The 23,534-nt window shown below is 35.6% G+C and overlaps 1 protein-coding gene and 1 long non-coding RNA gene across 2 annotated transcripts in view; both read left to right on the top strand.

Annotated features, from left to right (window-relative positions):
- Positions 1-23,534, top strand: part of LOC114677651 (uncharacterized) — a 93,462-nt gene that overhangs the window by 45,896 nt on the left and 24,032 nt on the right. The window lies entirely within an intron of this gene.
- LOC707954 (olfactory receptor 10C1-like) lies at positions 12,423-13,373 on the top strand. Its single transcript, XM_015135820.3, has one exon. The coding sequence runs from the start codon at positions 12,423-12,425 to the stop codon at positions 13,371-13,373; it is 951 nt and encodes a 316-aa protein (XP_014991306.3).

Below are 23,534 nucleotides of genomic sequence, written 5' to 3'. Positions count from 1 at the left end.
TGCAGTTTCTCTATTGCATGCAGATTTATGAGCCAATATTTAGTTCTAAGCACAAGATAATCAGGCTTCTAAAATTCTGGCTTTGGTATTACCAGCATATAGTATCACAGCAATGAGAAGATTCAATAACACCTTTTATTACAACAATGGCTTTATTCTGGTGGGCTTCTCTGAATGGCCCAGACTAGAAATGGCTCTTTTTGTGGCCATCTCCATCTTCTACATAATGACCCTCGTTGGGAATTCAGCCATCATTATCTTATCCTGCCTCGATCCCATACTCCATACACCCATGTATTTCTTTCTGGCCAATCTCTCCTTTTTGGACCTCTGCTATACAACTTCCATTGTTCCCCAGATGCTGATAAATATACGGAGCCACCAGAGAGACATTAGCTTCATAGGATGTGTAGCTCAACTCTTCATCTTCCTTGGTCTAGGATCCACTGAATGTGTACTTCTCTCAGTAATGGCCTTTGATCGTTATATAGCAATTTGCCAGCCACTCCATTACATGGTTATCATGCATTCTCGGCTATGCCAGCAATTGGCAGCAGTGGCTTGGGTAACAGGTTTCAGCAACTCCTTGGTGCAAACAGTGCTGACTTTCTTGTTATCTCGCTGTGGTCAATACCAAGTGGAGAATTTCTTCTGTGAGGTACCTGCCATGCTTCAGTTATCATGTGTTGATACATGGATCAATGAAGTGGAGATGTATGCAGCTGTGGTGGTCATAAAGGTCATCCCAGTTGGATTAATTCTGTTCTCTTACGTCAACATTGTCAAAGCAGTAGTAAGCATCCAATCTTTTGAGGGTCGCAAGAAGGCCTTCAATACATGTGGGTCTCATCTGCTGGTGGTTATTATGTTCTATGGCTCTGCCATTAGTGGTTATGCATATATGGCACCTAAGAGCAACACAGCCAAATTGAAGGGCAAGCTTCTTGCACTTTTCTATGGACTCATAACTCCAATGCTCAATCCCCTCATCTATACCTTGAGAAATAAGGATGTTAAGGGAGCAGTGAAGAAGCTACTAGGAAGAGAACAAGAGCAAGGTCAGAACATGGCTTAGGAGAATGCAGTCCTCTTACAATTCAAATTCCACACTCCCAGAATGCCAATTGTCAACTGTCAACTGCCAACTGCAATGTTCCATTATTCCTCCCATCCCCAAATAACAGTGGCTGATTGTGACTATTGTTATCTATGTATTTCATAGCAAGAAAATTATTTATTATCCTTCCCCAGAAATAATGAAACAGAGCTCTAAAAATAATGAATACCCATAGATTTTAACAAAATGTTACATTTTTATTAATATATGTTGTTTTTCCTAATGAATTTTAAAATTAACCAAAATGAATTTTTTTTATCACCTAGCATGTTAAAACTAATGATTAAGAAAATAATCATAAGACTTGTTTAGAAAGAAAGAAAATGACTCTTTGAAATGACTAAATCACGCCACAAAATTAGAATGCACCCATAAATAATCAAGAGAAACTTCATTTTCTCCTTGCATATTCTTTCTTTTGGATATTGTAAGCATAGTTGTCTTATCTAATTTTATTTTATCTAATTTTATTTTAGTCAGTGTTAGGATGGTATATTCTCAGTGAGCCAAATGCATGCTGTAGTCATCTACACTGTTTGGCAGAAAAAGGAGTGCAAATATAGAAAGTTCTGTGCAATGACTGTGCCTACTTATTCTCTTAGATAATCCTAACCATCCCTTTTAGTGTATTCCTTTATATCTACACCTCATTCTACAGAAGTTTTTCTTAATGGCTAACATATGGAGGACGCATATGTCTCTCAGTAATGGACTTTGATTTAAAAACATATTGCTGCCCAATCAGTATGCATTTTATTGTTCGTGCTCAATAATCTTAATCAGCATTATGATAGCTATTCCCAGCAGGCCAAATGGAAAATAGCAATTCTTTTCAAACTGAAAGACAAGAAATCCAGTAGTTTCTGACCTTCTTCCTGTATATAGGATATGTATCCCCAATACCCTATTTCAGAGACTCTACATCATTATGTAATGGTTGGTGGATGAAAGGCCTATAACTCATTTAAAGTGTCTGGTTTTGACATTATAAAAAACTCTTGGCCTGACATGGTGGCTCAGGCCTGTAATTCCAATTACTTTGGGAGGCCAAGGCAGGAGGATTGCTTAAAGCCAGGAGTTTGAGACCAGTTTGGGCAACATAGTGGGACCCTCATGTCTACAAAAAATAAAAAATTAGCAGGCATTGTGGTGCATGCCTGTAGTCCCAGTTACTTGGGAGGCTGAGGCAGGAGGATCCCTTAAGCCCAAGTGGTTGAGGCTGCAGTTAACAATGATCATGCCACTGCACCCCAGCCTGGGTGAGAGAGAAAGACCTTGTCTTTAAAAAAAAATCTGAAAGAACATTTCTCCTAGCAATATATCTCATTATATTTTTATCACTTATTATCATCTCATGGAGATTATGATGTTCATCATTCCGAATAGAAAAGAAAAAAACAGATGGGACATTCATTTGTGTGAATTTACAGTAGAAAAACGTCAAAAAGCACCCACCCTCAAAGATTGTAATGCAATGGTCATTTTATTAATAGTGACATATGTTTGCCCTTTACAGATATTTGGGCAGTGGATACATAGTTCACTTCTTCCCACAGAGCACGGAAAATGAAGAGCTTACAGATGTGATAAAGTGTCTACCATCTTTAAAGAATATATATAAAATACATTATACATATATGCAATATATATACAATTGACTCTTCCTCTTCTATTATGAACTGCACACATTTTAACACTATGAAAATACAAATATCCTTGTTTTGTGTGTATATATATACACACATATATAACATATGTAAATATATAAATACATTTATGTGTGTCTAGTATTTCAGAAGGATATATAGGAGTTGGAAAATTAGGTTTCAAATAATATAAATATCATAGTCACAACTATGATAGAAGAGTAGTTGTGACTATTGGAAGAGTTAATATTGTTAAAATGTCCATACTACCCAAAGCAGTCTACAGATTTAATGCAATCTCTATCAAAATACCAAGGACATTCTTCACAGAAATAGAAAATATAATTCTAAAATGTATGTGGAACCACAAAAGGCCCAGAATAGCCAAAGCTATCCTAAGGAAAAAGATCAAAACTGAAGGAATCACATTACCTGAAACTGACTTCAAATTATACTACAGAGCTATAGTAACCAAAACAGCAGGGAACTGGCATAAAACAGATACATAGACCAAGGGAATAGAATAGAGAAACTAGAAACAAATCCATACACCTACCGTGAACTCATTTTCAACAAAAGTTCCAAGAACATACACTGAGAAAAAGACAGTCTCTTCAATAAATGCTGCTGGGAAAACTAGATATATATATAGGCAGAAGAATGAAACTATATCCCTGTCTCTCACCATATAAAAAAAATCAAAACAAAATGGATTAAAGACTTAAATCTAAGACTACAAATTGTGAAACTACTATAAGAAAACTTTGGGGAAAATCTCTAGGACATAGGTATGGGCAAAAATTTCTAGAGCAATGCCCCGACAAGCACAGGAAACCAAAGCAAAAATGGACCACTGGGATCACATAAAGTTAAAAGCCTTCTGCACAGCAAGGGATACAATCAACAAAGTGAAGAGACAACCCACAGAATGGGAGAAAATATTTGCAAACTCTCCATCTGACAAATGATTAATAATGAGCGTATATAAGGAGCTCAAACAACTCTACTGGAAAAAATCTAATAATCTAATAAAAAATGGGAAAAAGATCAAATGACAAACAGATAAATGGAAAGGTGCCCAATATCATTGATAATTACAGAAATGCAAATCAAAACTACAATGAGATATCATCTCACTCCAGTTAAAATAGCTTATATCTGAAAGACAGGCAATAACAAATGCTGGTGAGGATGTGGAGAAAGGGAACCTTTTGTACACTGTTGGTAAGAATGTAAATTAGTACAAGCACTATGGAAAATGGTTTGGAGGTTTCCGAAAAAAACTAAAAATTGAGCTACCATATGATCCAGCAATACCACTGCTGGGTACATACCCCAAAGAAAGGAAATCGGTATAGTAAAGAGATATCGGCACTCCCACGTTTGTTGCAGCACTGTTTGCAATAGCTAAGATTTGGAAACAAATGAAATGTCCATCAACAGATGAATGGATAAAGAAAATGTGGTACATGTACACAATGGAGTTCTATACAGACCTAAAAAGAATGAAATCCAGTTATTTGCAACAACATAGATGGAACTGGAGATCACAATGTTAAGTGAAATAAGCCAGGCACAGAAAGACAAACATTGCATGTTCTCACTTATTTGTGGGATCTAAAAATCCAAACAATAGAACTCATGAACATAGAGAATAGAAGGATAGTTACCAGAGGTTCGGAAGTGCCAGGGGATGGTGGAGGAACTAGGAGTGGTTAATGAGTACAAAAGAATAGAAAGAATGAATAAGACCTACTATTTTATAGCACAACAGGGTGGCTATGGTCAATAATAACTTAATTGTATATTTTTGAATAACTTGAAGAGTGTAATTGGATTGTTTGTAACTCAAAGGATAAATGCTTGAGGGAATAGATATCACATTCTCCATGATGTGATTATTTCACATCGCATGACTGTATGAAAACATCTCATGTACCCCATAAATATACACACCTACTATGTACCCACAAAGATTGAAAAAATAAATGAAATAAAATGAAACAAATAAAATTAGAAATCATGAGGTAATTCCCAGGAGAACTTGAAACTTATGTTGGGAAGTAGCAGAGACTGACTGCACAGCTTATAAAAATGGTTGTATCCTTTGCATTCCAGGAAAGGAATGACAAAGAGTCTTCATCTCCTTTGCCAAATGGGGAGGATTCTGAAGGAATGTCCCACTTCAACACCAGTGCTGGGATTGACTAACTATGTCTGCTGTGAACATAGGATAGAGTGTTAGCATGTGTGCCAGGTATTTCTTCCTTCTCAGTGGCATGTTCCAAGAGACCATGAAGTTATAGAGCTTTACAAGTTTTCACATTAGCTTTGGCAGCAAAACAAATTTAATAGAATATCAAAATTTCTAAAGGACTTAAAACCAGCTCTAGTGAATTAATAGTATTTTATGCTTTTGAACAGCAGAAGCTGTACCTGTATACTTGTCCACAAATGCTTACCCAGTAGATATTACCATGCTCCAATTAGGCCCATTTTCTTCAAAAGGCTGCAATAAAACAAAGGTTATAAAAAAATTAAAATAAACAAAAAAAATTAAGTCCAAACTAGCAATGCCACAAAATAAATACATACTGGTTAGTTAGTAATATATTTGCTCTTTTCTAAAATAACAAATATAATGCTTTTCATTTAATTTAGAAATTATCCTATTATTATAAATATTTTAATATATTATCATGTTGAATAAATGTTAATGAACTCTATTGTTAATTGGCTCTACAATCAACAGAGACAGCCTACAGAATGGGAGAAAATATTTACAAACTACCCACTGGACAAGAGGTCAATAAAACATACAACACCTGATTGTACTGATCGATAAAGGCACCAGAGTATTTTAGAAGAAAAAAGGCAACGATAGCACTTCTTTTAGCCAGGCATCTCTTAATTACACAACTTTGTACAATGCACCAACTGCACAAACATATCTAGTAGCTATGAAAACTTATCTTTATTTTCCTCTCTCATACTTCTGCTTTCAATCTTTTCTTCATCAACAAAAATTTCCATTATTAATTCAACTTGCTATTGGCCTTTAGTATTCCTTCAGTGCTTGAGTAAATTATTTAATTTATGCAAATTAATGGATGTGTTTTATCATGTCCCAGCAAGTACCTGTGCTCTTTGGTGCTGACTGAAAGGGAGAACTAACTTTCTTAGTCAAGAATAGAGAGTATGCACAATTGCAGTAGCTTTTCTCAACTTAATGGAATCATCTGCTTGAGAGGTTATTCCTGAATCTGTAAGGGTTAGCCTCTGGAGCACATAATGAAAATCCTAAAATACCAGTACCTTTCTAAAAAAATAGAAGTTTATATCTGTCACCCAAAAAAGTTCAGTTTGTCTGGAATTCAGCCTCCTTCTATCTTTCCGTTCCAACATCCCTTAGCTTTGGTACTTGTCCTTCTTGTGCAGGCTAGCACTTCAGGCATCACATTGAGTTCCAGTGGATGGATGGAACTGGCGCTTCAGGCATCACATTGAGTTCCAGTGGATGAGTTTCAGTGGATAGCTGAATGGATGAAGAGTGAAAATAAGGTATGCCCTTTCCCTTTAAGGAGCTCTCCCAACCTACTTCAATTTACATTTTATCAGCCAGAATGATTTGTAGGATGCAACAAGCTGCGACAGAAGCTGAGAAATAGATTATTTCTGAATGCATTTGCCACACTAGGTAAATTCATTATTCTGTTACTAAATAAGTGGAGAACGCTAGAGAAGATAGCTGTCTTGCTTATCCCCATAAACCTAATAAAAATCCCTTGGCTTTATATGTAATCCAGAGAATGATAACTGTAAGAACTACATTTTAATCATTTTCAAGCAACCAGATTCTAGTTCAAAGGTACTAAAAAGAGTAATCCAGATAATATAAGATTATATTATATTAATATAATAGGGCAATAAAAAAATTCCAAAGAGGACATTGTGCCTATTTTATAAGGGGGTTATACTAAGGGTAATTTCCTACCCAAATGACACTTTCCTCTTCCTTATTCCTTTTCCTTTATATCATTTAAACGATATATATTCACTACCATACTTACTTTTCTTTAAAACTAGGTACCTTACCGAATTCGTTATCTTTCCTAATATATACTTTTGCTTCTCTATTTTGTTATGTTTACTTTTGATAGGAAAAAGCGGATGCTTTGTGAAACTCATTTGTGACTAGAAGATTATGATAACTTATTAGTTTGAATCTTTTCTAATAATCAGTATAAATATTAACTTCATCAACATAATGTGACATGATAGTTGCTTGTGTAGTTTTTTTAACTATTTTTGATGATTATTATGCTTAATTCATATAAAAGTTAAAATCTGAATATTTTAACAGTTTAGAGTGATCAAAGAATTGGTTGCAATAGCACATTTCACATTAATTCATATTGTACTGTGTGCACAGCCTGTGATAGCAATTAATACAGGTTAGTTTTACTTAACTGTTAATTAATCTGCCTTTTATATTTACTACTTTTGCTTCCCAAGTGAGACAGATCTGTCCATGAAAATCAGGAAGTGGTTGAGAGATTCAGTCAAACTGCTTCCTGATATTCTCCAGTGAGAAGACAATGTAAGTCCCTAGGGAGGAGTGTGGCAGGATAGGGATTCAAAACACAGAGAGAACTGAAGTATGACGTATTCATATCCCATTGCTTTTTAGGAAGAATTATGTAATCCTTATGTAACTAGCACAGCCTCTCTCTCTCTCTTCCTGTGAGTGAGTGTGTGTGTGTGTGCGCGTGTAGCTGAGGGCATTGCTAGAAGGGATGTGGTGCACTCTCACGAGGCACCCAGTCTTCCTGAGATCAGATACTGTCTCTGACTGCAACAAAGTCTTCTCAGCACATTCTCAGGAGTGAAGATGGGGCAGATTTACATCGTCTGAATTTGGGAAGTTATAAGGAGCTGGTGCAGAGAAAATCAGGAAGTGGTTCATCAGAAGCAAAAATCATCTATTTTTTTCTCTCGAATGTTATGATTAAAGGTATGCAACATAGCTGATGCCTTAAGAAAAGAGGGCTGTGGAAGACAGTGAATTAAGGTGTAAAAATGTACAGCCAATACCTAAAGAAATTGTCAGTTCAGGTCATTATTTAAATTAGTTCTTTTTTCTTTCTCTGAAGTACAACTCAGCTTCTTAGTACTCCTGTCACAAAATTGCCATAAGTTGTTCTAAATTAATTATTTCATAGGACATTGACATAGCTCTTATTTTTGGGGAATGGACATACGATTATCTTGTACATGGTAATTCTGTCAAAAGATTAAGCAGTTTCTAAGGGTTAAGATATCACCCAGTTAAGCATTAAGTCCTTGATGAAGTGACTATGGGGAAATAGTAGAAAACAATGGGTGGTCCTATCCATAATTTTTAATAACTAATTTACATAAATTATATGCACTTCTAAAGTGTTTAAAAGGATTGTATCATAATTAAGGTTAACATTTATTGTATTTTGTATGCCAGAAAGTGCATTAAATGTTTTAGATACAATATTTAATAGTGTATCACATGTTTTCTTTCTGCTGATAAGAAACAGAGAAACACTTCACCATGAAAACAGATGAACTAAGGGACTGAGCCAGGTAAGGAACACTTCTAAATATGCAGAGCCAACCTCAAATGAATGACTTGTGCTGGATTATTTCCAAAGTATAACTATGGAGAGTGTGTTCATCTTAGATCTGGAGTCTGTGTAAGGTGGCATGAGGATAAGTCATTGACCTATCAAAATTAACTTACGTCCTTCCTCTGTCTTTTTCATAAATCCAACCACTGAAAGTTCATCTTCTTATTGAAACCTTCAGAAACTTTCCAGTGTTTAGTGCCAACTTAAGGTTTTGTAACATTAAATAATAATCTATAAAACATAATTTATCAATGGGTGTGAAACCCCATCTTTTCAGATTATGTCACAGTGCCAATTTGAATGACTTGATTACTGACTCTTAATATAGATTATTTTATAGGTTGATGGTAACAGAATATTCCATGCAATGTCCTATGAGTTCATTAATATGAGGCTTTAAAGGGCAGAAGTTTTGCATTTTAATAGCTATTTCTTACTTTTTATTCATGGTTTGCTTCTACAATGTTTGCATATTTATTTATTTATTTATTTATTTAGAGAGAGGGTCTCACTCTGTTGCCCAGGCTGGAGAGTGGGGGTGAGTTCTTGGCTCACTGCAACCTCTGCCTCCTGAGTTCAAACAATTCTGCCACCTCAGCCTCCTGAGTAGCTGGGACTATAGGCAATCGCCACCGTGCCCGGCTAACTTTTGTGTTTTTTGGTAGAGACAGGGTTTCACTATGTTGGCCAGACTGGTCTCGAACTCTGGACCTCAAGTGATCCACCTGCCTCAGTCTCCCAAAGTACTGAGATTACAGGGATCAGCCACTGTGCCTGGCCTGTTTGCATTTTTAAATCAAAACAATTCATCAAGAAAACCAGAAAGTGCTTCATCATTCTATCTTTACAAAGAAACGATAAATCAGAAATTTTAGGTCAAGAAAACGTATCAGATGAGAGACAGAAGCAATATCCACGCCAAATTGTTCTACTACCTACCAACGTTTCTGCAGGCCCCTGACAGTTCTTCTTCCAAAGGTAGTGATGAAAATAAAACATTTTTGGCATGTTTACAAAGCTGACCTCTACTACATAGACCTCAGCGTGCCTAGACTAGGGTCAATAGGTGAGGAGTCCTAAAAAACAGTAGAAAGTGTAATTAAAAGTCAGATTTTACCTAGTTCAGTGCTATTTTGAGTGATAGGAAGGGAGAGGAGAATTTTGCTACATTTGTTTGTATTCTCACTTTCAGTGAGTCCCATACATTTATTTTTATACGATTTGGTATTTATTTCTAGATAGAATACCATGCATTGTCAGTTACCTTGGAAGTACTCACAGACATTCACTATGTCTGATATTGTATACTTTTTAGTTGTTATTACTGAACTTTGTTAGATTTTAAACTGTACTTATCATTGGATGCATGCTTTCATTCATCCTGTGAGTCTTAAAAGTATCAAGCGATTTGCAGAGTGCATCAGCCTTTGTGGTCAGTCTTCACTGTGTCCGACCCACTACTAGGTGCCTCCTGTTCCCCAACACCCACTAACTAACCCTCATCCCCAACACAGACATTTGCATTTGTTGTACACCCTCTAAATGGGACAAGGGTTTTTATGAAAGGAAATCTTCATCTTATCACCAGTTAAGAAACAATCAGACATTCTTCTTTCCTGACTGGATTTTCCTTTTTGTCCTTCCATCAGTGCCACTGAAAAAACTATGGAAATAGTCACTTTGGAAATAAGGAAATACAACGGGTAAGATATATAGCTGCACATTTAACTGACAAGTGAGATGACAAACTTTCTACATACAGAGCTTTCTATGAAACTGCATTAAATATTATTGAATAATTAATCAATTTAAGGAAATCTTTTGTGTTCACACACATGCACAGAAAGATAGGTAGGCTATTGTCTCAGTTTTCTTTGGCTCAGCCTGAAGTGAATTGTGTTGCTTCACGAGAAATATAAATATTAAAATTAACTGCAATGCAAGGACAATGTTTATACAGGCTTTACTATGTGTGTGAATGCTTTATAATAGACTACTCAATGTGCAGGCAATTCTTCCAATAGCCATATGTCTTGAGGGTCCATGCAATCATGCAGAGTTGCTGCTTCATATTTAACAGTATTTTGATTAATCCACTTGTTCTTCATCTTTAACTTTTTAGTTAAAAGTTGCTTAGGTGAATAGTACTCAATTTAATAGATTTAAATGATCTATAATATACAACTATTTTTCCCTAAGACATAGCATTCAGGTGGCATGTTTATGTATGTATGTATGTGTGTTTGTATTTCTTGCATTTCTTCTCTCCATGATGGTAGATGAATAGACAAAGATATAAAATAGAGATGAAGATGTTGAATAGAAGGAACGATTAGGAAGTGTGTTGTAAAATTTCCCAATAGGTAAAATAGAGGAAGATAAACGTATTGCGACAGTACATATGTGTATATGCACTGCTATACCTGGTACTTACTGAGCACCTAATTACTTTCCTAAGTGATTGTGGGAATTAACTTAATCATCACAGTAATCTCATGAGGAATCCAAACTGCAGTACACCAACTGCAAGGAATATTTTGTCAAGAGTAGATAATTATTAGATTGAGAGAAAAATAACTGTAACATTTGAGATTCTTGAGGGAGACCAGATTTAATTTCAGAAAATAGAATATGTACCTATGGGCAGAATATATAAGCAGCCATAGTAAAACTTAGCATTAAAAATTTTTTTCCATTACATGAGATCTTAATTGTTAAGGGTGCTAGGTATAATGGCAAGCAAAAATAAATAAATGAAATCCCAGATGCAGTACCAGTGTCTGGGGCTATTGTCAGGAAGAAATTAGCAAGTAATTGTCACCAGAGTGGTAAAAGTGCTATCACAGCTGTTATAGGGTGGTGAAAACACAGCGGGGTTGGAAGGGGGGTCATGTAACTGACTACTATGGGGATGAAGGCGAAGGGGAGTCGGAAAGAGTTTCCAGAAAGAAGACAAAACTATGCTGGAACTTGAATATTGATAGGCGGTTTACTAGGTGGACAATTAGTGAAGCAAATGTCCAGCCCCCATGGGAAAATGAGCACAAACAAAAGAAAGTATGTGTAAGCAAGGCATATACTCAACATGCAAGTAATTTGATATAACTGTAACATGAGGCCCATTTGGGTAAGGGATGAAATAAAAGTTTCTATCAATTGTCAGTGGCCCAGCCCATAGATTTTCACGAACCTTATTAAGCACTTTGAATTTTCACTTGCAGGCGATGGTAATTTTTATTTAGCAAAGAGCAGTCTGATAGAGAAAGAGTGGCAGACGAGAAATATTAAAAGTAAAAACATTAGTTGCTATGACAAAAATTATCTAAGCAGTACAATATAGACAGGATTTGAATGGCTGTGATGCAACGTTCACATGGTTGTCCCTTCTTGTCTTTCACATCTTAGCTCACGCTCCTCATTCTCAAGAATCCTCTCTGACCACCTAATCTCAATTGGTTGGCCATCAGGACATGCCCTCGTTTTAATTCTCTGTATCATAGCAATTATTTATTGATTGAATAATTAATTTGTTTTACTGTACTAAAGTATAATTTCCATTTGGGGAGAAATGCTTTTTGTTTATTGCTGAATCCCAAGATCGACAACAGTAACTGCAAAATATTCTGGCTCAATACTTGTTGAATGAATGAATGAAGAAAGCAAGTCAGTGTCAAGATAAATGGATAGGTACAAGAGGCCCTTTATTTGGTAGTATTTGACAACTGATTAAAGGAAGGGATGAAGGGAGAATTGAGCTAAAATTAACATTTTTAAATTTTATGCTTGGTGATTATATTTTGGACAAATCAACTGAGATAGTGAACACAGAATAAGATTTGGTTTGAAAAGGTATGGGGATGAGTGTAATTTTTGAATTTTATAATGCAGGTAAGAAATTCATTTTTCTGATTTACTAAAACTCCTAAAAAGTAATAATGACTTATTTCCCTCATCCAAAGGAATCTTTTTAGTGACTTTGGTGTTTCTCTTTCCCAGGTCATGAGTCTTAATTGTTCCATGTGGCAGGACAACAGCATGTCTGTCAAACACTTTGCGTTTGCCAAATTCTCTGAGGTCACTGAACAGTGTTTCCTTCTATTTACCCTCATCCTACTCATGTTCTTAGCATCACTGACAGGCAATGCTCTCATAGCCCTTGCTATCTGGACCAACCCAGTCCTCCACACCCCCATGTACTTTTTCCTGGCCAATTTGTCTCTCCTGGAGATCGGCTACACTTGCTCAGTCATACCCAAGATGCTGCAGAGCCTGGTGAGCGAGGCCCGAGGAATCTCTTGGGAGGGTTGTGCCACACAGATGTTTTTCTTTACATTGTTTGCTATCAGTGAATGCTGCCTTTTGGCAGCCATGGCGTTTGACCGCTACATGGCCATATGCTCCCCACTGCACTATGCAACACGAGTGAATCGTGGAGTGTGTGCCCACTTGGCAATAGTTTCTTGGGGAGTAGGATGCATGGTGGGCCTGGGCCAGACAAACTATATTTTCTCCTTGGACTTCTGTGGCCCCTGTGAAATAGACCACTTCTTCTGTGACCTCCCACCTATCCTGGCACTCGCCTGTGGGGACACATCTTATAATGAAGCTGCAGTCTTTGTCGTGGCAATCCTTTGCATTTCCAGCCCATTTTTACTGATCATTGCTTCCTATGGCAGAATTCTAGCTGCAGTGCTGGTCATGCCCTCACCTGAAGGCCGCCGTAAAGCTCTCTCCACCTGTTCTTCCCACCTGCTTGTAGTAACACTCTTCTACGGCTCAGGATCTGTCACCTACTTGAGGCCCAAGGCTAGCCATTCACCAGGAACAGATAAACTCCTAGCTCTCTTCTACACAGTGGTGACATCCATGCTGAACCCCATCATCTACAGCTTACGGAACAAGGAAGTTAAGGCAGCTCTCCAGAGAACCGTGGCAAGGAAAAAATTTTGACCCATAGTTAGGTACCAGAGGACTTTGAAAATTTGCTTCTTGGAAAAGATGTACAAACAGCCTAAAATTTAACAAACAGACAAAAAGCTGTGTACTCTCCCACATGTCTTGTAAGGAACTTCTTTAGTTACAGTGATGGTAATTTTTGAGTCATCTCTGTAGTTAGAGTATAAAATTACCAGTTTACACCTCAGAAGCCAGGTAAATTTTCTCACACTACACTCTTAGGCATTTTCTAGCCCCTGATGGGCCTATCTGACTTTTGCTTTGGTCACAAGGGGGTGTGTTCTTAAAGGTGCCTGTCCCCTATGATTCTTAATTACCTAATAATTCTAGAAAGTTTATTATTTCTTTCCCTAAAAATGTCTTAAAATTCAACTTTAATTATTGGTACATAGAGTCAAATAATTATTTTTGTGATTTGCATGTAACTATAAAATATGTAAACATTAAAAAAAGCACCCTCTTAAGTTTCAGAAGCATTTGTTACAGAATATTAAAAGAAAAATATGGGCAATTTTTACTGAGAGTTCTCATGGTAAAATGTTTTTAAAAAGAGAAATAGTTTAAAATGCAAAGATGGAGAAAGAAAATGGAACTAAAATTAATATAAACTTTTAAAAATGTAATTTAAAAATGTATATATGTACAGATGGATCCTGATGCAATAGATTTGGAGATCATCCAAAAACTTGCTCTTCAGAGGACTGAACATGGTTATAGCACAATTCAGTAGCTCTAGGCACCTACAGAGGCATTGCCTTGGATTTAAACGTCTAGTTCTCAGAAAGGGGCTCTGTTAACATTTGATCTATGAGGAATTAATAACTACTCATATAATAGTTGTAATAGAAGAAACAGTGGAGAATTGTGATACTTCCATGATCTTGCTTAAGGTTATCTGCCAAATAGAGAGATGTAATCTTCTCTCAGAATGTGGTATTTCTACTATTGGGGAATAATGGTAACGCTCACTAATGACCAAGGTGTATGTTTTGCTGGATATCCCAATTTTATGAAAACCTGACTTATTAATGTAAACGTGAAACTGTGGTTTTTATTTATACTGTGTGGATAGTAATTGACAATGTAAATAATCTGAACAGGCAAGAATAACTGACTAGTTAACACAGACTACAATTAAAAACAGAAATTATATTTAGTTATTAGATAATTTGTAAGTATGTTTATAAGTTTAGAAAGAAATGTAAATGTGATTTATTAAGTAATGGAGCATGTTTTAATAATTGTATAGTATGACCTCTTGTTTTTGCAAGAACTTTATATATAAATTTGAGTGGATCCAAATGACATGTCAACAGTAGTTTCTTTAGGCAGTTATATTACCAGTGAATTTTTTTCTTCTCTCTGTTTCTGAAATATCTTCAATAAATATGTATGTCATGTGAATAAAGATATAAAATATTAAATTGTTGACTTCTTTTTAAAAGCCTTTTTCTTATTTATTTATTTATTTATTTACTTATATTTTCCTTCCCTTTTCTTACAAATTGTTGAGGTTTTTCTTAAAACAAATGTAATACATGCTTTTCAGGACAATTTATAAAATACACAAAAATCTAAAAATTAAAATCTAATTGAGTTATATTCTTGCAACCCAGCAATAATCAATGTAAATATTTGAGTTAATTTTTTTTCTTTCTTTCTTTCTTTCTTTATTATTTTTATAATACTTTAAGTTCTAGGGTACATGTGCATAACGTGCAGGTTTGTTACATATGTATACTTGTGGCATGTTGGTGTGCTGCACCCATCAACTCGTCAGCACCCATCAACTCGTCATTTACATCAGGTATAACTCCCAATGCAATCCCTCCCCCCTGCCCTCCCCATGATAGGCCCCGGTGTGTGATGTTCCCCTTCCTGAGTCCAAGTGATCTCATTGTTCAGTTCCCACCTATGAGTGAGAACATGTGGTGTTTGGTTTTCTGTTCTTGTGATAGTTTGCTAAGAATGATGGTTTCCAGCTGCATCCATGTCCCTACAAAGGACACAAACTCATCCTTTTTGATGGCTGCATAGTATTCCATGGTGTATATGTGCCACATTTTCTTAATCCAGTCTGTCACTGATGGACATTTGGGTTGATTCCAAGTCTTTGCTATTGTGAATAGTCCCGCAATAAACATACATGTGCATGTGTCTTTATAGCAGCATGATTTATAATCCTTTGGGTATATACCCAGTAAAGGGATGGCTGGGTCATATGGTACATCTAGCTCTAGATCCTTGAGGAATCGCCATACTGTTTTCCATAATGGTTGAACTAGTTTACAGTCCCACCAACAGTGTAAAAGTGTTCCTATTTCTCCACATCCTCTCCAGCACCTGTTGTTTCCTGACTTTTTAATGATTGCCATTCTAACTGGTGTGAGATAGTATCTCATTGTGGTTTTGATTTGCATTTCTCTGATGGCCAGTGATGATGAGCATTTTTTCATGTGTCTGTTGGCTGTATGAATGTCTTCTTTTGAGAAATGTCTGTTCATATCCTTTGCCCACTTTTTGATGGGGTTATTTGTTTTTTTCTTATAAATTTGTTTGAGTTCTTTGTAGGTTCTGGATATTAGCCCTTTGTCAGATGAGTAGATTGCAAAAATTTTCTCCCATTCTGTAGGTTGCATGTTCACTCTGATGGTAGTGTCTTTTGCTGTGCAGAAGCTCTTTAGTTTAATGAGATCCCATTTGTCAATTTTGGCTTCTGCTGCCGTTGCTTTTGGTGTTTTAGACATGAAGTCTTTGCCCATGCCTATGTCCTGAATGGTACTACCTAGGTTTTCTTCTAGGATTTTTATGGTATTAGGTCTAACATTTAAGTCTCTAATCCGTCTTGAATTAATTTTCATATAAGGAATAAGGAAAGGATCCAGTTTCAGCTTTCTACTTATGGCTAGCCAATTTTCCCAGCACCATTTATTAAATAGGGAATCCTTTCCCCATTTCTTGTTTTTGTCAGATTTGTCAAAGATCAGATGGCTGTAGATGTGTGGTATTATTTCTGAGGACTCTGTTCTGTTCCATTGGTCTATATCTCTGTTTTGGTACCAGTACCATGCTGTTTTGGTTACTGTAGCCTTGTAGTATAGTTTGAAGTCAGGTAGTGTGATGCCTCCAGCTTTGTTCTTTTGACTTAGGATTGTCTTGGAGATGCGGGCTCTCTTTTGGTTCCATATGAACTTTAAAGCAGTTTTTTCCAATTCTGTGAAGAAACTCATTGGTAGCTTGATGGGGATGACATTGAATCTATAAATTACCTTGGGCAGTATGGCCATTTTCACGATATTGATTCTTCCTATCCATGAGCATGGTATGTTCTTCCATTTGTTTGTGTCCTCTTTTATTTCACTGAGCAGTGGTTTGTAGTTCTCCTTGAAGAGGTCCTTTACATCCCTTGTAAGTTGAATTCCTAGGTATTTTATTCTCTTTGAAGCAATTGTGAATGGAAGTTCATTCCTGATTTGGCTCTCTGTTTGTCTGTTACTGGTGTATAAGAATGCTTGTGATTTTTGCACATTGATTTTGTATCCTGAGACTTTGCTGCAGTTGCTTATCAGCTTAAGGAGATTTTGGGCTGAGACAATAGGGTTTTCTAAATATACAATCATGTCATCTGTAAACAGGGACAATTTGACTTCTTCTTTTCCTAAGTGAATACCCTTGATTTCTTTCTCTTGCCTGATTGCCATAGCCAGAACTTCCAACACTATGTTGAATAGGAGTGGTGAGAGAGGGCATCCCTGTCTTGTGCCAGTTTTCAAATGGAATACTTCCAGTTTTTGCCCATTCAGTATGATATTGGCTGTGGGTTTGTCATAAATAGCTCTTATTATTTTGAGATACGTTCCATCAGTACCGAATTTATTGAGTTTTTAGCATGAAGGGCTGTTGAATTTTGTCAAAGGCCTTTTCTTTATCTATTGAGATAATCATGTGGTTTTTGTCTTTGGTTCTGTTTATATGCTGGATTACGTTTATTGATTTGCATATGTTGAACCAGCCTTGCATCCCAGGGATGAAGCCAACTTGATCATGGTGGATAAGCTTTTTGATGTGCTGCTGGATTCGGTTTGCCAGTATTTTATTGAGGATTTTTGCATCGATGTTCATCAGGGATATTGGTCTAAAATTCTCTTTTTTTGTTGTGTCTCTGCCAGGCTTTGGTATCAGGATGATGTTGGCCTCATAAAATGAGTTAGGGAGGATTCCCTCTTTTTCTATTGATTGGAATAGTTTCAGAAGGAATGGTATCAGCTCCTCCTTGTGCCTCTGGTAGAATTCGGCTGTGAATCCGTCTGGTCCTGGACTTTTTTTGGTTGGTAAGCTATTAATTATTGCCTCAATTTCAGAGCCTGCTATTGGTCTATTCAGGGATTCAACTTCTTCCTGGTTTACTCTTGGGAGCGTGTAAGTGTCCAGGAAATTATCCATTTCTTCTAGGCTTTCTAGTTTATTTGCACTACTGTGGATATATCTTTTCTTCTATTGTATTTTCCAACTGGTTACAGGATGTTTACAAAAATAGAAATCCCATTACCACAAGTGGAAGCATTTTATATGAAATTCAAGAATAAATTAAAAGAATGATATGCCATAGCCAAGTGGAATTTATTTGAGAAATTCTTCAAGAGTGTTTCAATAGATTACTGTTCCAAATAATGAGTAAATAACACTGATTAAAATTCAAAATATCTTACCAATTTTTAAAAATGCTTGGTGACATGTGACATTGTAGGGAACAGTAGGAAAATTATTTAATGAGACAAAAATGTTTACTCAAAATTAAATCTACTATCATGTTAATTAGAGAAATACTAGAGAAATCTCATTAATATCAGGAAAAAGTAAAGATTGCCAGCATTTATCACAATTATTTACTCTTTTTAAAAATATTTACTACCTAGTATAATTTTGGAACTGTAACTGGATAAGAATTCTGAGACATGGGCATACATACATTTTAAAAGTCATGTGAAATTAAAACAGAACAACAGTAATAAATGCACTATAAAATTTTCATGAATCAGTACAATCAGTGGATATATTTCTGGGAAACGTATCACTGGAAGAGTCATAAACTTTGCAATAAAAATGCAATTGTCTGAAATAATTTAAAATGTCATAAATCTGGTATTTAAAATCAATGACAAAATAATAAATTACTTAATGGATCAAATGATGACCCACTAAAATAATGATGATATTAGATTACTGACTCAATGATTTAACTAATATATTAAATATTTAAAGGATTAAATATATAAATATTTCACTGCAAACTGTGAATCTTACTTGAAGAATGGGGAGAAAATGTAAATTCTTGCATAAACTTGGGATTTGGAATTTTTAATAAATCAAATTAAAAGTCATGATGATATGCGATTTTTTACCTAACAGATTATAAGACAAAAATAATCATTGAATTGGAATTGGCAGGGGGGAGGTGGGGAGGCTCTCTTGCACAAGTGTTAAGAGACATAGGTGGATGTTTTAAAATTCTTTTAGATATGACAATGCCATATTTTTGACTCATATATTATTTCTAAGTAAATACATCATAGTATGTGTGCATATTTAATTATAAATCATATATTGAATTATAAAAATATTTTATCACAGCAGTTCTTAATATAAAGTAAAATTATAAGAAATTTAGTAACCAATAATATGGCATTTACTCAAGTAATTTGGGACATCCTTGTAATGGAGCATTATTCAGGCACGGACATTATACATAATGGTAACTGATGTTGAAAAATGTTTATATTTGTTAAGGAAAATAACCAGTTATTAAAGAGAAACAAGTCTCATTTACCTGGTGTGTAGCTAGCTTCTAATAGTAAAGACATTGCTTCTTTCCTTTTTCTCCAACCATAGTGATGAACATAAGGATGTATACACTTGAGGGGCCTGAGCATGGGTAAAATAATTTGTCATGATATTGTCTCACTGCAGATACAGCAAATGTCCACTTGAGAAATGCCTCACTTCATGTTTCTCCCTTGAGAAAGCCCCGCCTGGACACTGAACACTCCAGGCTAATTAGCAATTTGGAGATACAGATCTCCAAGGTGTTGAGAGAACTTATATCCTACATACTTCTAATTTTTTTCTAATCTGATTTTCTCCAGGGACTATTGCCCAAGAAATATTTACTTTCACCAGACTTGTAGGTATTGGGCAGTGATATTCACTTCAGGGGAGAAACTCTAATATGCCTAAGTCATGTCACCAGAGATATTGTCTGCACACTGACAGAGGTGAAAGGGAGAAGGAGAATGATGAGAGAATGTAAGTAACCTGTCTTAATACCTCATGTCACCATTCCTTTCTCCCTCTTGAGTTGCCTCCAATCACATTAGTCAGCTTTGACTGACTTAGCTACTTCTTTTAATGATTCACTTTGTGTCTCCTACAGATTTCCTTTTAGGAGTCATTTCTAAGGTCTGACTTTTATGTATTAATATCAAATGTAGTCATTGTTCATAACACAAAAATAATTAGAAAAATGCACTGGGAAAACAAAGTTCTTGATCTTCTTGCCAAGAGGAAATGGATTTTCCTCTAGATAATTCTTCCTTTCCCAAATAGCACTTAATAGCCTTTCTTCGTCTTTCAGATTTGGAAAGACAGTTTTTCAGAATACTATTTTCTGATTAAAATGTATATATACACATAAGTATTTTATAATTTATATATAAATTTTATAATAATAAAGTAAATAGAAAAATTACATATAAAATGTATAAAATATATAGTTTCTCTTCATATATATGTATGTATATATGTGAGTGTGTGTATATATAATATATATAAAAAACAACTCTCCTTCTCAGATCATGTTAAGAGACTTTCTTCAAGTCACAAGTCTTAGATTTAAACCATAGAGAAGGCAAATGGCTACACATCTCACCTCCAATTTGTAAGCTGGTTCTCAGTGAATTGGAGAGAGTATGATTTCATATGATCAAGATAGAAAGTTAGTAATAAGTTGAAAGGCCCTTGTAGAACCATTCCTTATAATACAAACATTCAAATAAAATTCAAATATAATAAAAATATATTAGAGGAATAGATGATTTTGATTTCATTGATAATTCTGACATATAAATAGTACAGTCATAAGAATTTAATGTATTAAATAACTGAAATATGACTTTTAGTGACTAGCACTAGAACACATCAATCTAGGATAAATTAGCATTGTATGTTAAGAAGCATTGGGAATAAGCAGAATATGGGAATCTATGCAACATGATTTTCCATTTTTTTAAGTAGAATTCTTTAGTATCCATATAAATTTAAACATTTAGTTTCAGAATTTAAAAATTTAAAACTTTATTTACCCCATTTAAATCACCATTTTACTTTCTGAAATATAAAATTATCTAAACAAAATAATAAATTTAGCCTTCATTATTACTAAAGATAAAAGATTCAGTAAGATTCTATGTGAAGGGCAGAAAATTTTGGTGCATAGAGGATAATACCATTAATAAAATAGTAAGTGAAGCATGATGGAGTATATTATAATCCAGACAGTTTTTTTTTTTAATGTAGAACAATGGTGAAATGAGCTGATAAAGACATATTTTGTCTCTTCATAATCATGTGAAATAACACCTTGTCTTTAAATGAGTCAGAGTAGATGAGTTTTTAACTTTATTTTTAAACAAAAACATTTTGTGGCTATCAGTCTGAACAAATGTGTGCACTTCTGAATTTGTGAGTTTGCCTTTTGATGTGCATATGTTACAAATGTTTTATTTTTCAACTATAATAGATAAAGGATTTTGTGGTAGTCATGTAAGTTGTTAAATAAAGACAATAGCTTCCTTCCATATTGAAATTCATCTGTGTCTGACACTGTATCATTCTGATCAGAAAATTAGTTATACAAAATATTATCATAACCAACCTTGTCTATAAGACAGAAAGGACACAAAATATGTTAAATTTATTTTTCTGACCCACTTCCTCACTGTTATGTATTATTTTGCATTATAATTTCTGTTAGAATGATCAATTGTCACTAATAATTGACTACTGGGTATTTATAGTCTCAGTATTCAGATAAGTTTCTTCCTCCAAACAGAATTTCCTACTAACAGAATTGTATAGTCACCTGAACTGGGAGCTTTCTTTCATCTTTGAGTAGATTATAGTTAGTAATAATTTTCAGCAAATGGGGAAAAGAGCTGATCATATAAAAAAAGGCTCACACCTGTAATCCCAACACTTTGGGAGGCTGAGGCAGGTGTATCATCTGAGGTCAGGGGTTCAAGATCAGCCTGGCCAACATGGTGAAACCTTGTCTCTACTAAAAATACAAAATTAGCCGGGCATGGTGGTGTGTGCCTGTAATCCAAGCTACTCAGGAGGCTGAGACAGGAGAATCACTTGAACCCAGGAGGCGGAGGTTGCGGTGAAATGAGATGGTGCCATTGCACTCCAGACTGGGCATCAGAGCAAGACTCTCTCTCAATAAATAAATAAATAAATAAATGCATAAATAAATAAAAATAAGGAGGATGGGCCAATGTTTATTGAGTCCAAAAATAATGACCTAAAGAATGTTTTTGTTTTTAAGAATGTCTTTTTAATAATTATTATTTTTTCCTTTTCAGAGAAACCCCTCCAGTTAAAAACCTCAGTTAAGATTTTACTTCAAATATTGTATGTGAGTAGTAACAATATTTCTCTAAATTGAATTCCCTATACCTATTTTTCTCTTTACCTTGGACGACTAATGGAAAGAAACAATCAAACATCTGGGGGAGATTTTATTTTGCTTGGATTCTCAGATCAGCCCCAGTTGGAGGTCATCCTTTTTGTGGTAGTTTTGATATCGTATCTTCTAACCCTTGTGGGCAACACAGCCATTATTGTGATCTCCTGCCTGGACTCCAAACTCCACACGCCTATGTATTTTTTTCTCACAAATCTCTCCTTTCTTGACCTTTGCTTCACTACCAGCATTGTTCCCCAGCTATTGTGGAACCTGAAGGGACCAGCCAAGACCATCACACCCACTGGCTGTGCCATACAACTCTATGTGTCCCTCTCCTTGGGTTCCACTGAGTGTGTACTCCTTACTGTCATGGCATTCGACCGCTACGTAGCTGTCTGCAGACCTCTCAATTACACTACTGTCATGGCCCCATCACTTTGCAAGGCCTTAGCAGGAATAGCCTGGCTAAGTGGAGTAGGAAACACTCTCATCCAAGGCACCATCACCCTCCGGCTGCCTCGATGTGGGAATCGCCACCTCCACCACTTCCTGTGTGAGGTGCCTGCCATGATCAAGTTGGCGTGTGTGGACATTCATGCAAATGAAGTCCAGCTTTTTGTGGCCACATTGGTTCTCCTCCTTCTTCCTATGGCATTGATATTAGTCTCCTATGGATTCATTGTGCAAGCAGTGATAAATACTAAGTCAGTCAAGGCTTGGCGCAAGGCCCTAGGGACCTGTGGTTCCCATCTGTTAGTGGTGTCCCTCTTCTTTGGGCCCAGTTCGGCCATATACATTCAACCAAAGAGATCCTATGGCCGCAGCCAGGGCAAGTTCCTCACACTTTTTTATACCGTTGTGACTCCTACCCTCAATCCTCTCATATATACTCTGAGGAACAAGGATGTAAGAGGAGCCCTGAGGAGACTGCTGAGGAGGGAACAAACTTTCTAATGGAAAAATCAGGAAACAGTAACTTTCTGTGCTGGAATTTTAGATAATAAATATGACATGAAATGACTTCCAAGTATGCACATATTACAAATGTCGCTTGTCTCTCTGGCTCTATTTACATACAATATGGCTAACATAGTCTCGAAAAAAGAAGCAAGCATATAAATTCAAATTACCTAGCTCATGAAACCGTGTGTGTGTGTGTGTGTGTGTGTGTGTGTTTACAAACATTTTAATACTCTCTCTTAATATCTTTGAAGGCTGAAGCATATACCAACATTGGGACATTTCGTAATGACCTACCCACTATATTGTGCCTACATATAGGATTAGGGAATTAAAATAATATTTAAACAGAAAATTTTAAAGTATTGATTACTGTAAGGAGAGAATTGTAGTATTTTCTTTGTAAAAGACTCACAGTGTAATATTATTTAAAACATTAAGTATACATTTTC

The sequence above is a fragment of the Macaca mulatta genome, chromosome 4, assembly GCF_049350105.2.
Source record: "Macaca mulatta isolate MMU2019108-1 chromosome 4, T2T-MMU8v2.0, whole genome shotgun sequence".
NCBI classification, from domain to species: Eukaryota; Metazoa; Chordata; class Mammalia; order Primates; family Cercopithecidae; genus Macaca; species Macaca mulatta.
Note: the sequence above shows the minus strand (reverse complement) of the source record. Positions and strands in the feature narration are given on the sequence as shown.

Bases quoted from the DNA above. Each gene is read 5' to 3' on its own strand.
- LOC707954 (XM_015135820.3), top strand. From the start codon at position 12,423: ATGAGTCTTAATTGTTCCATGTGGCAGGACAACAGCATGTCTGTCAAA.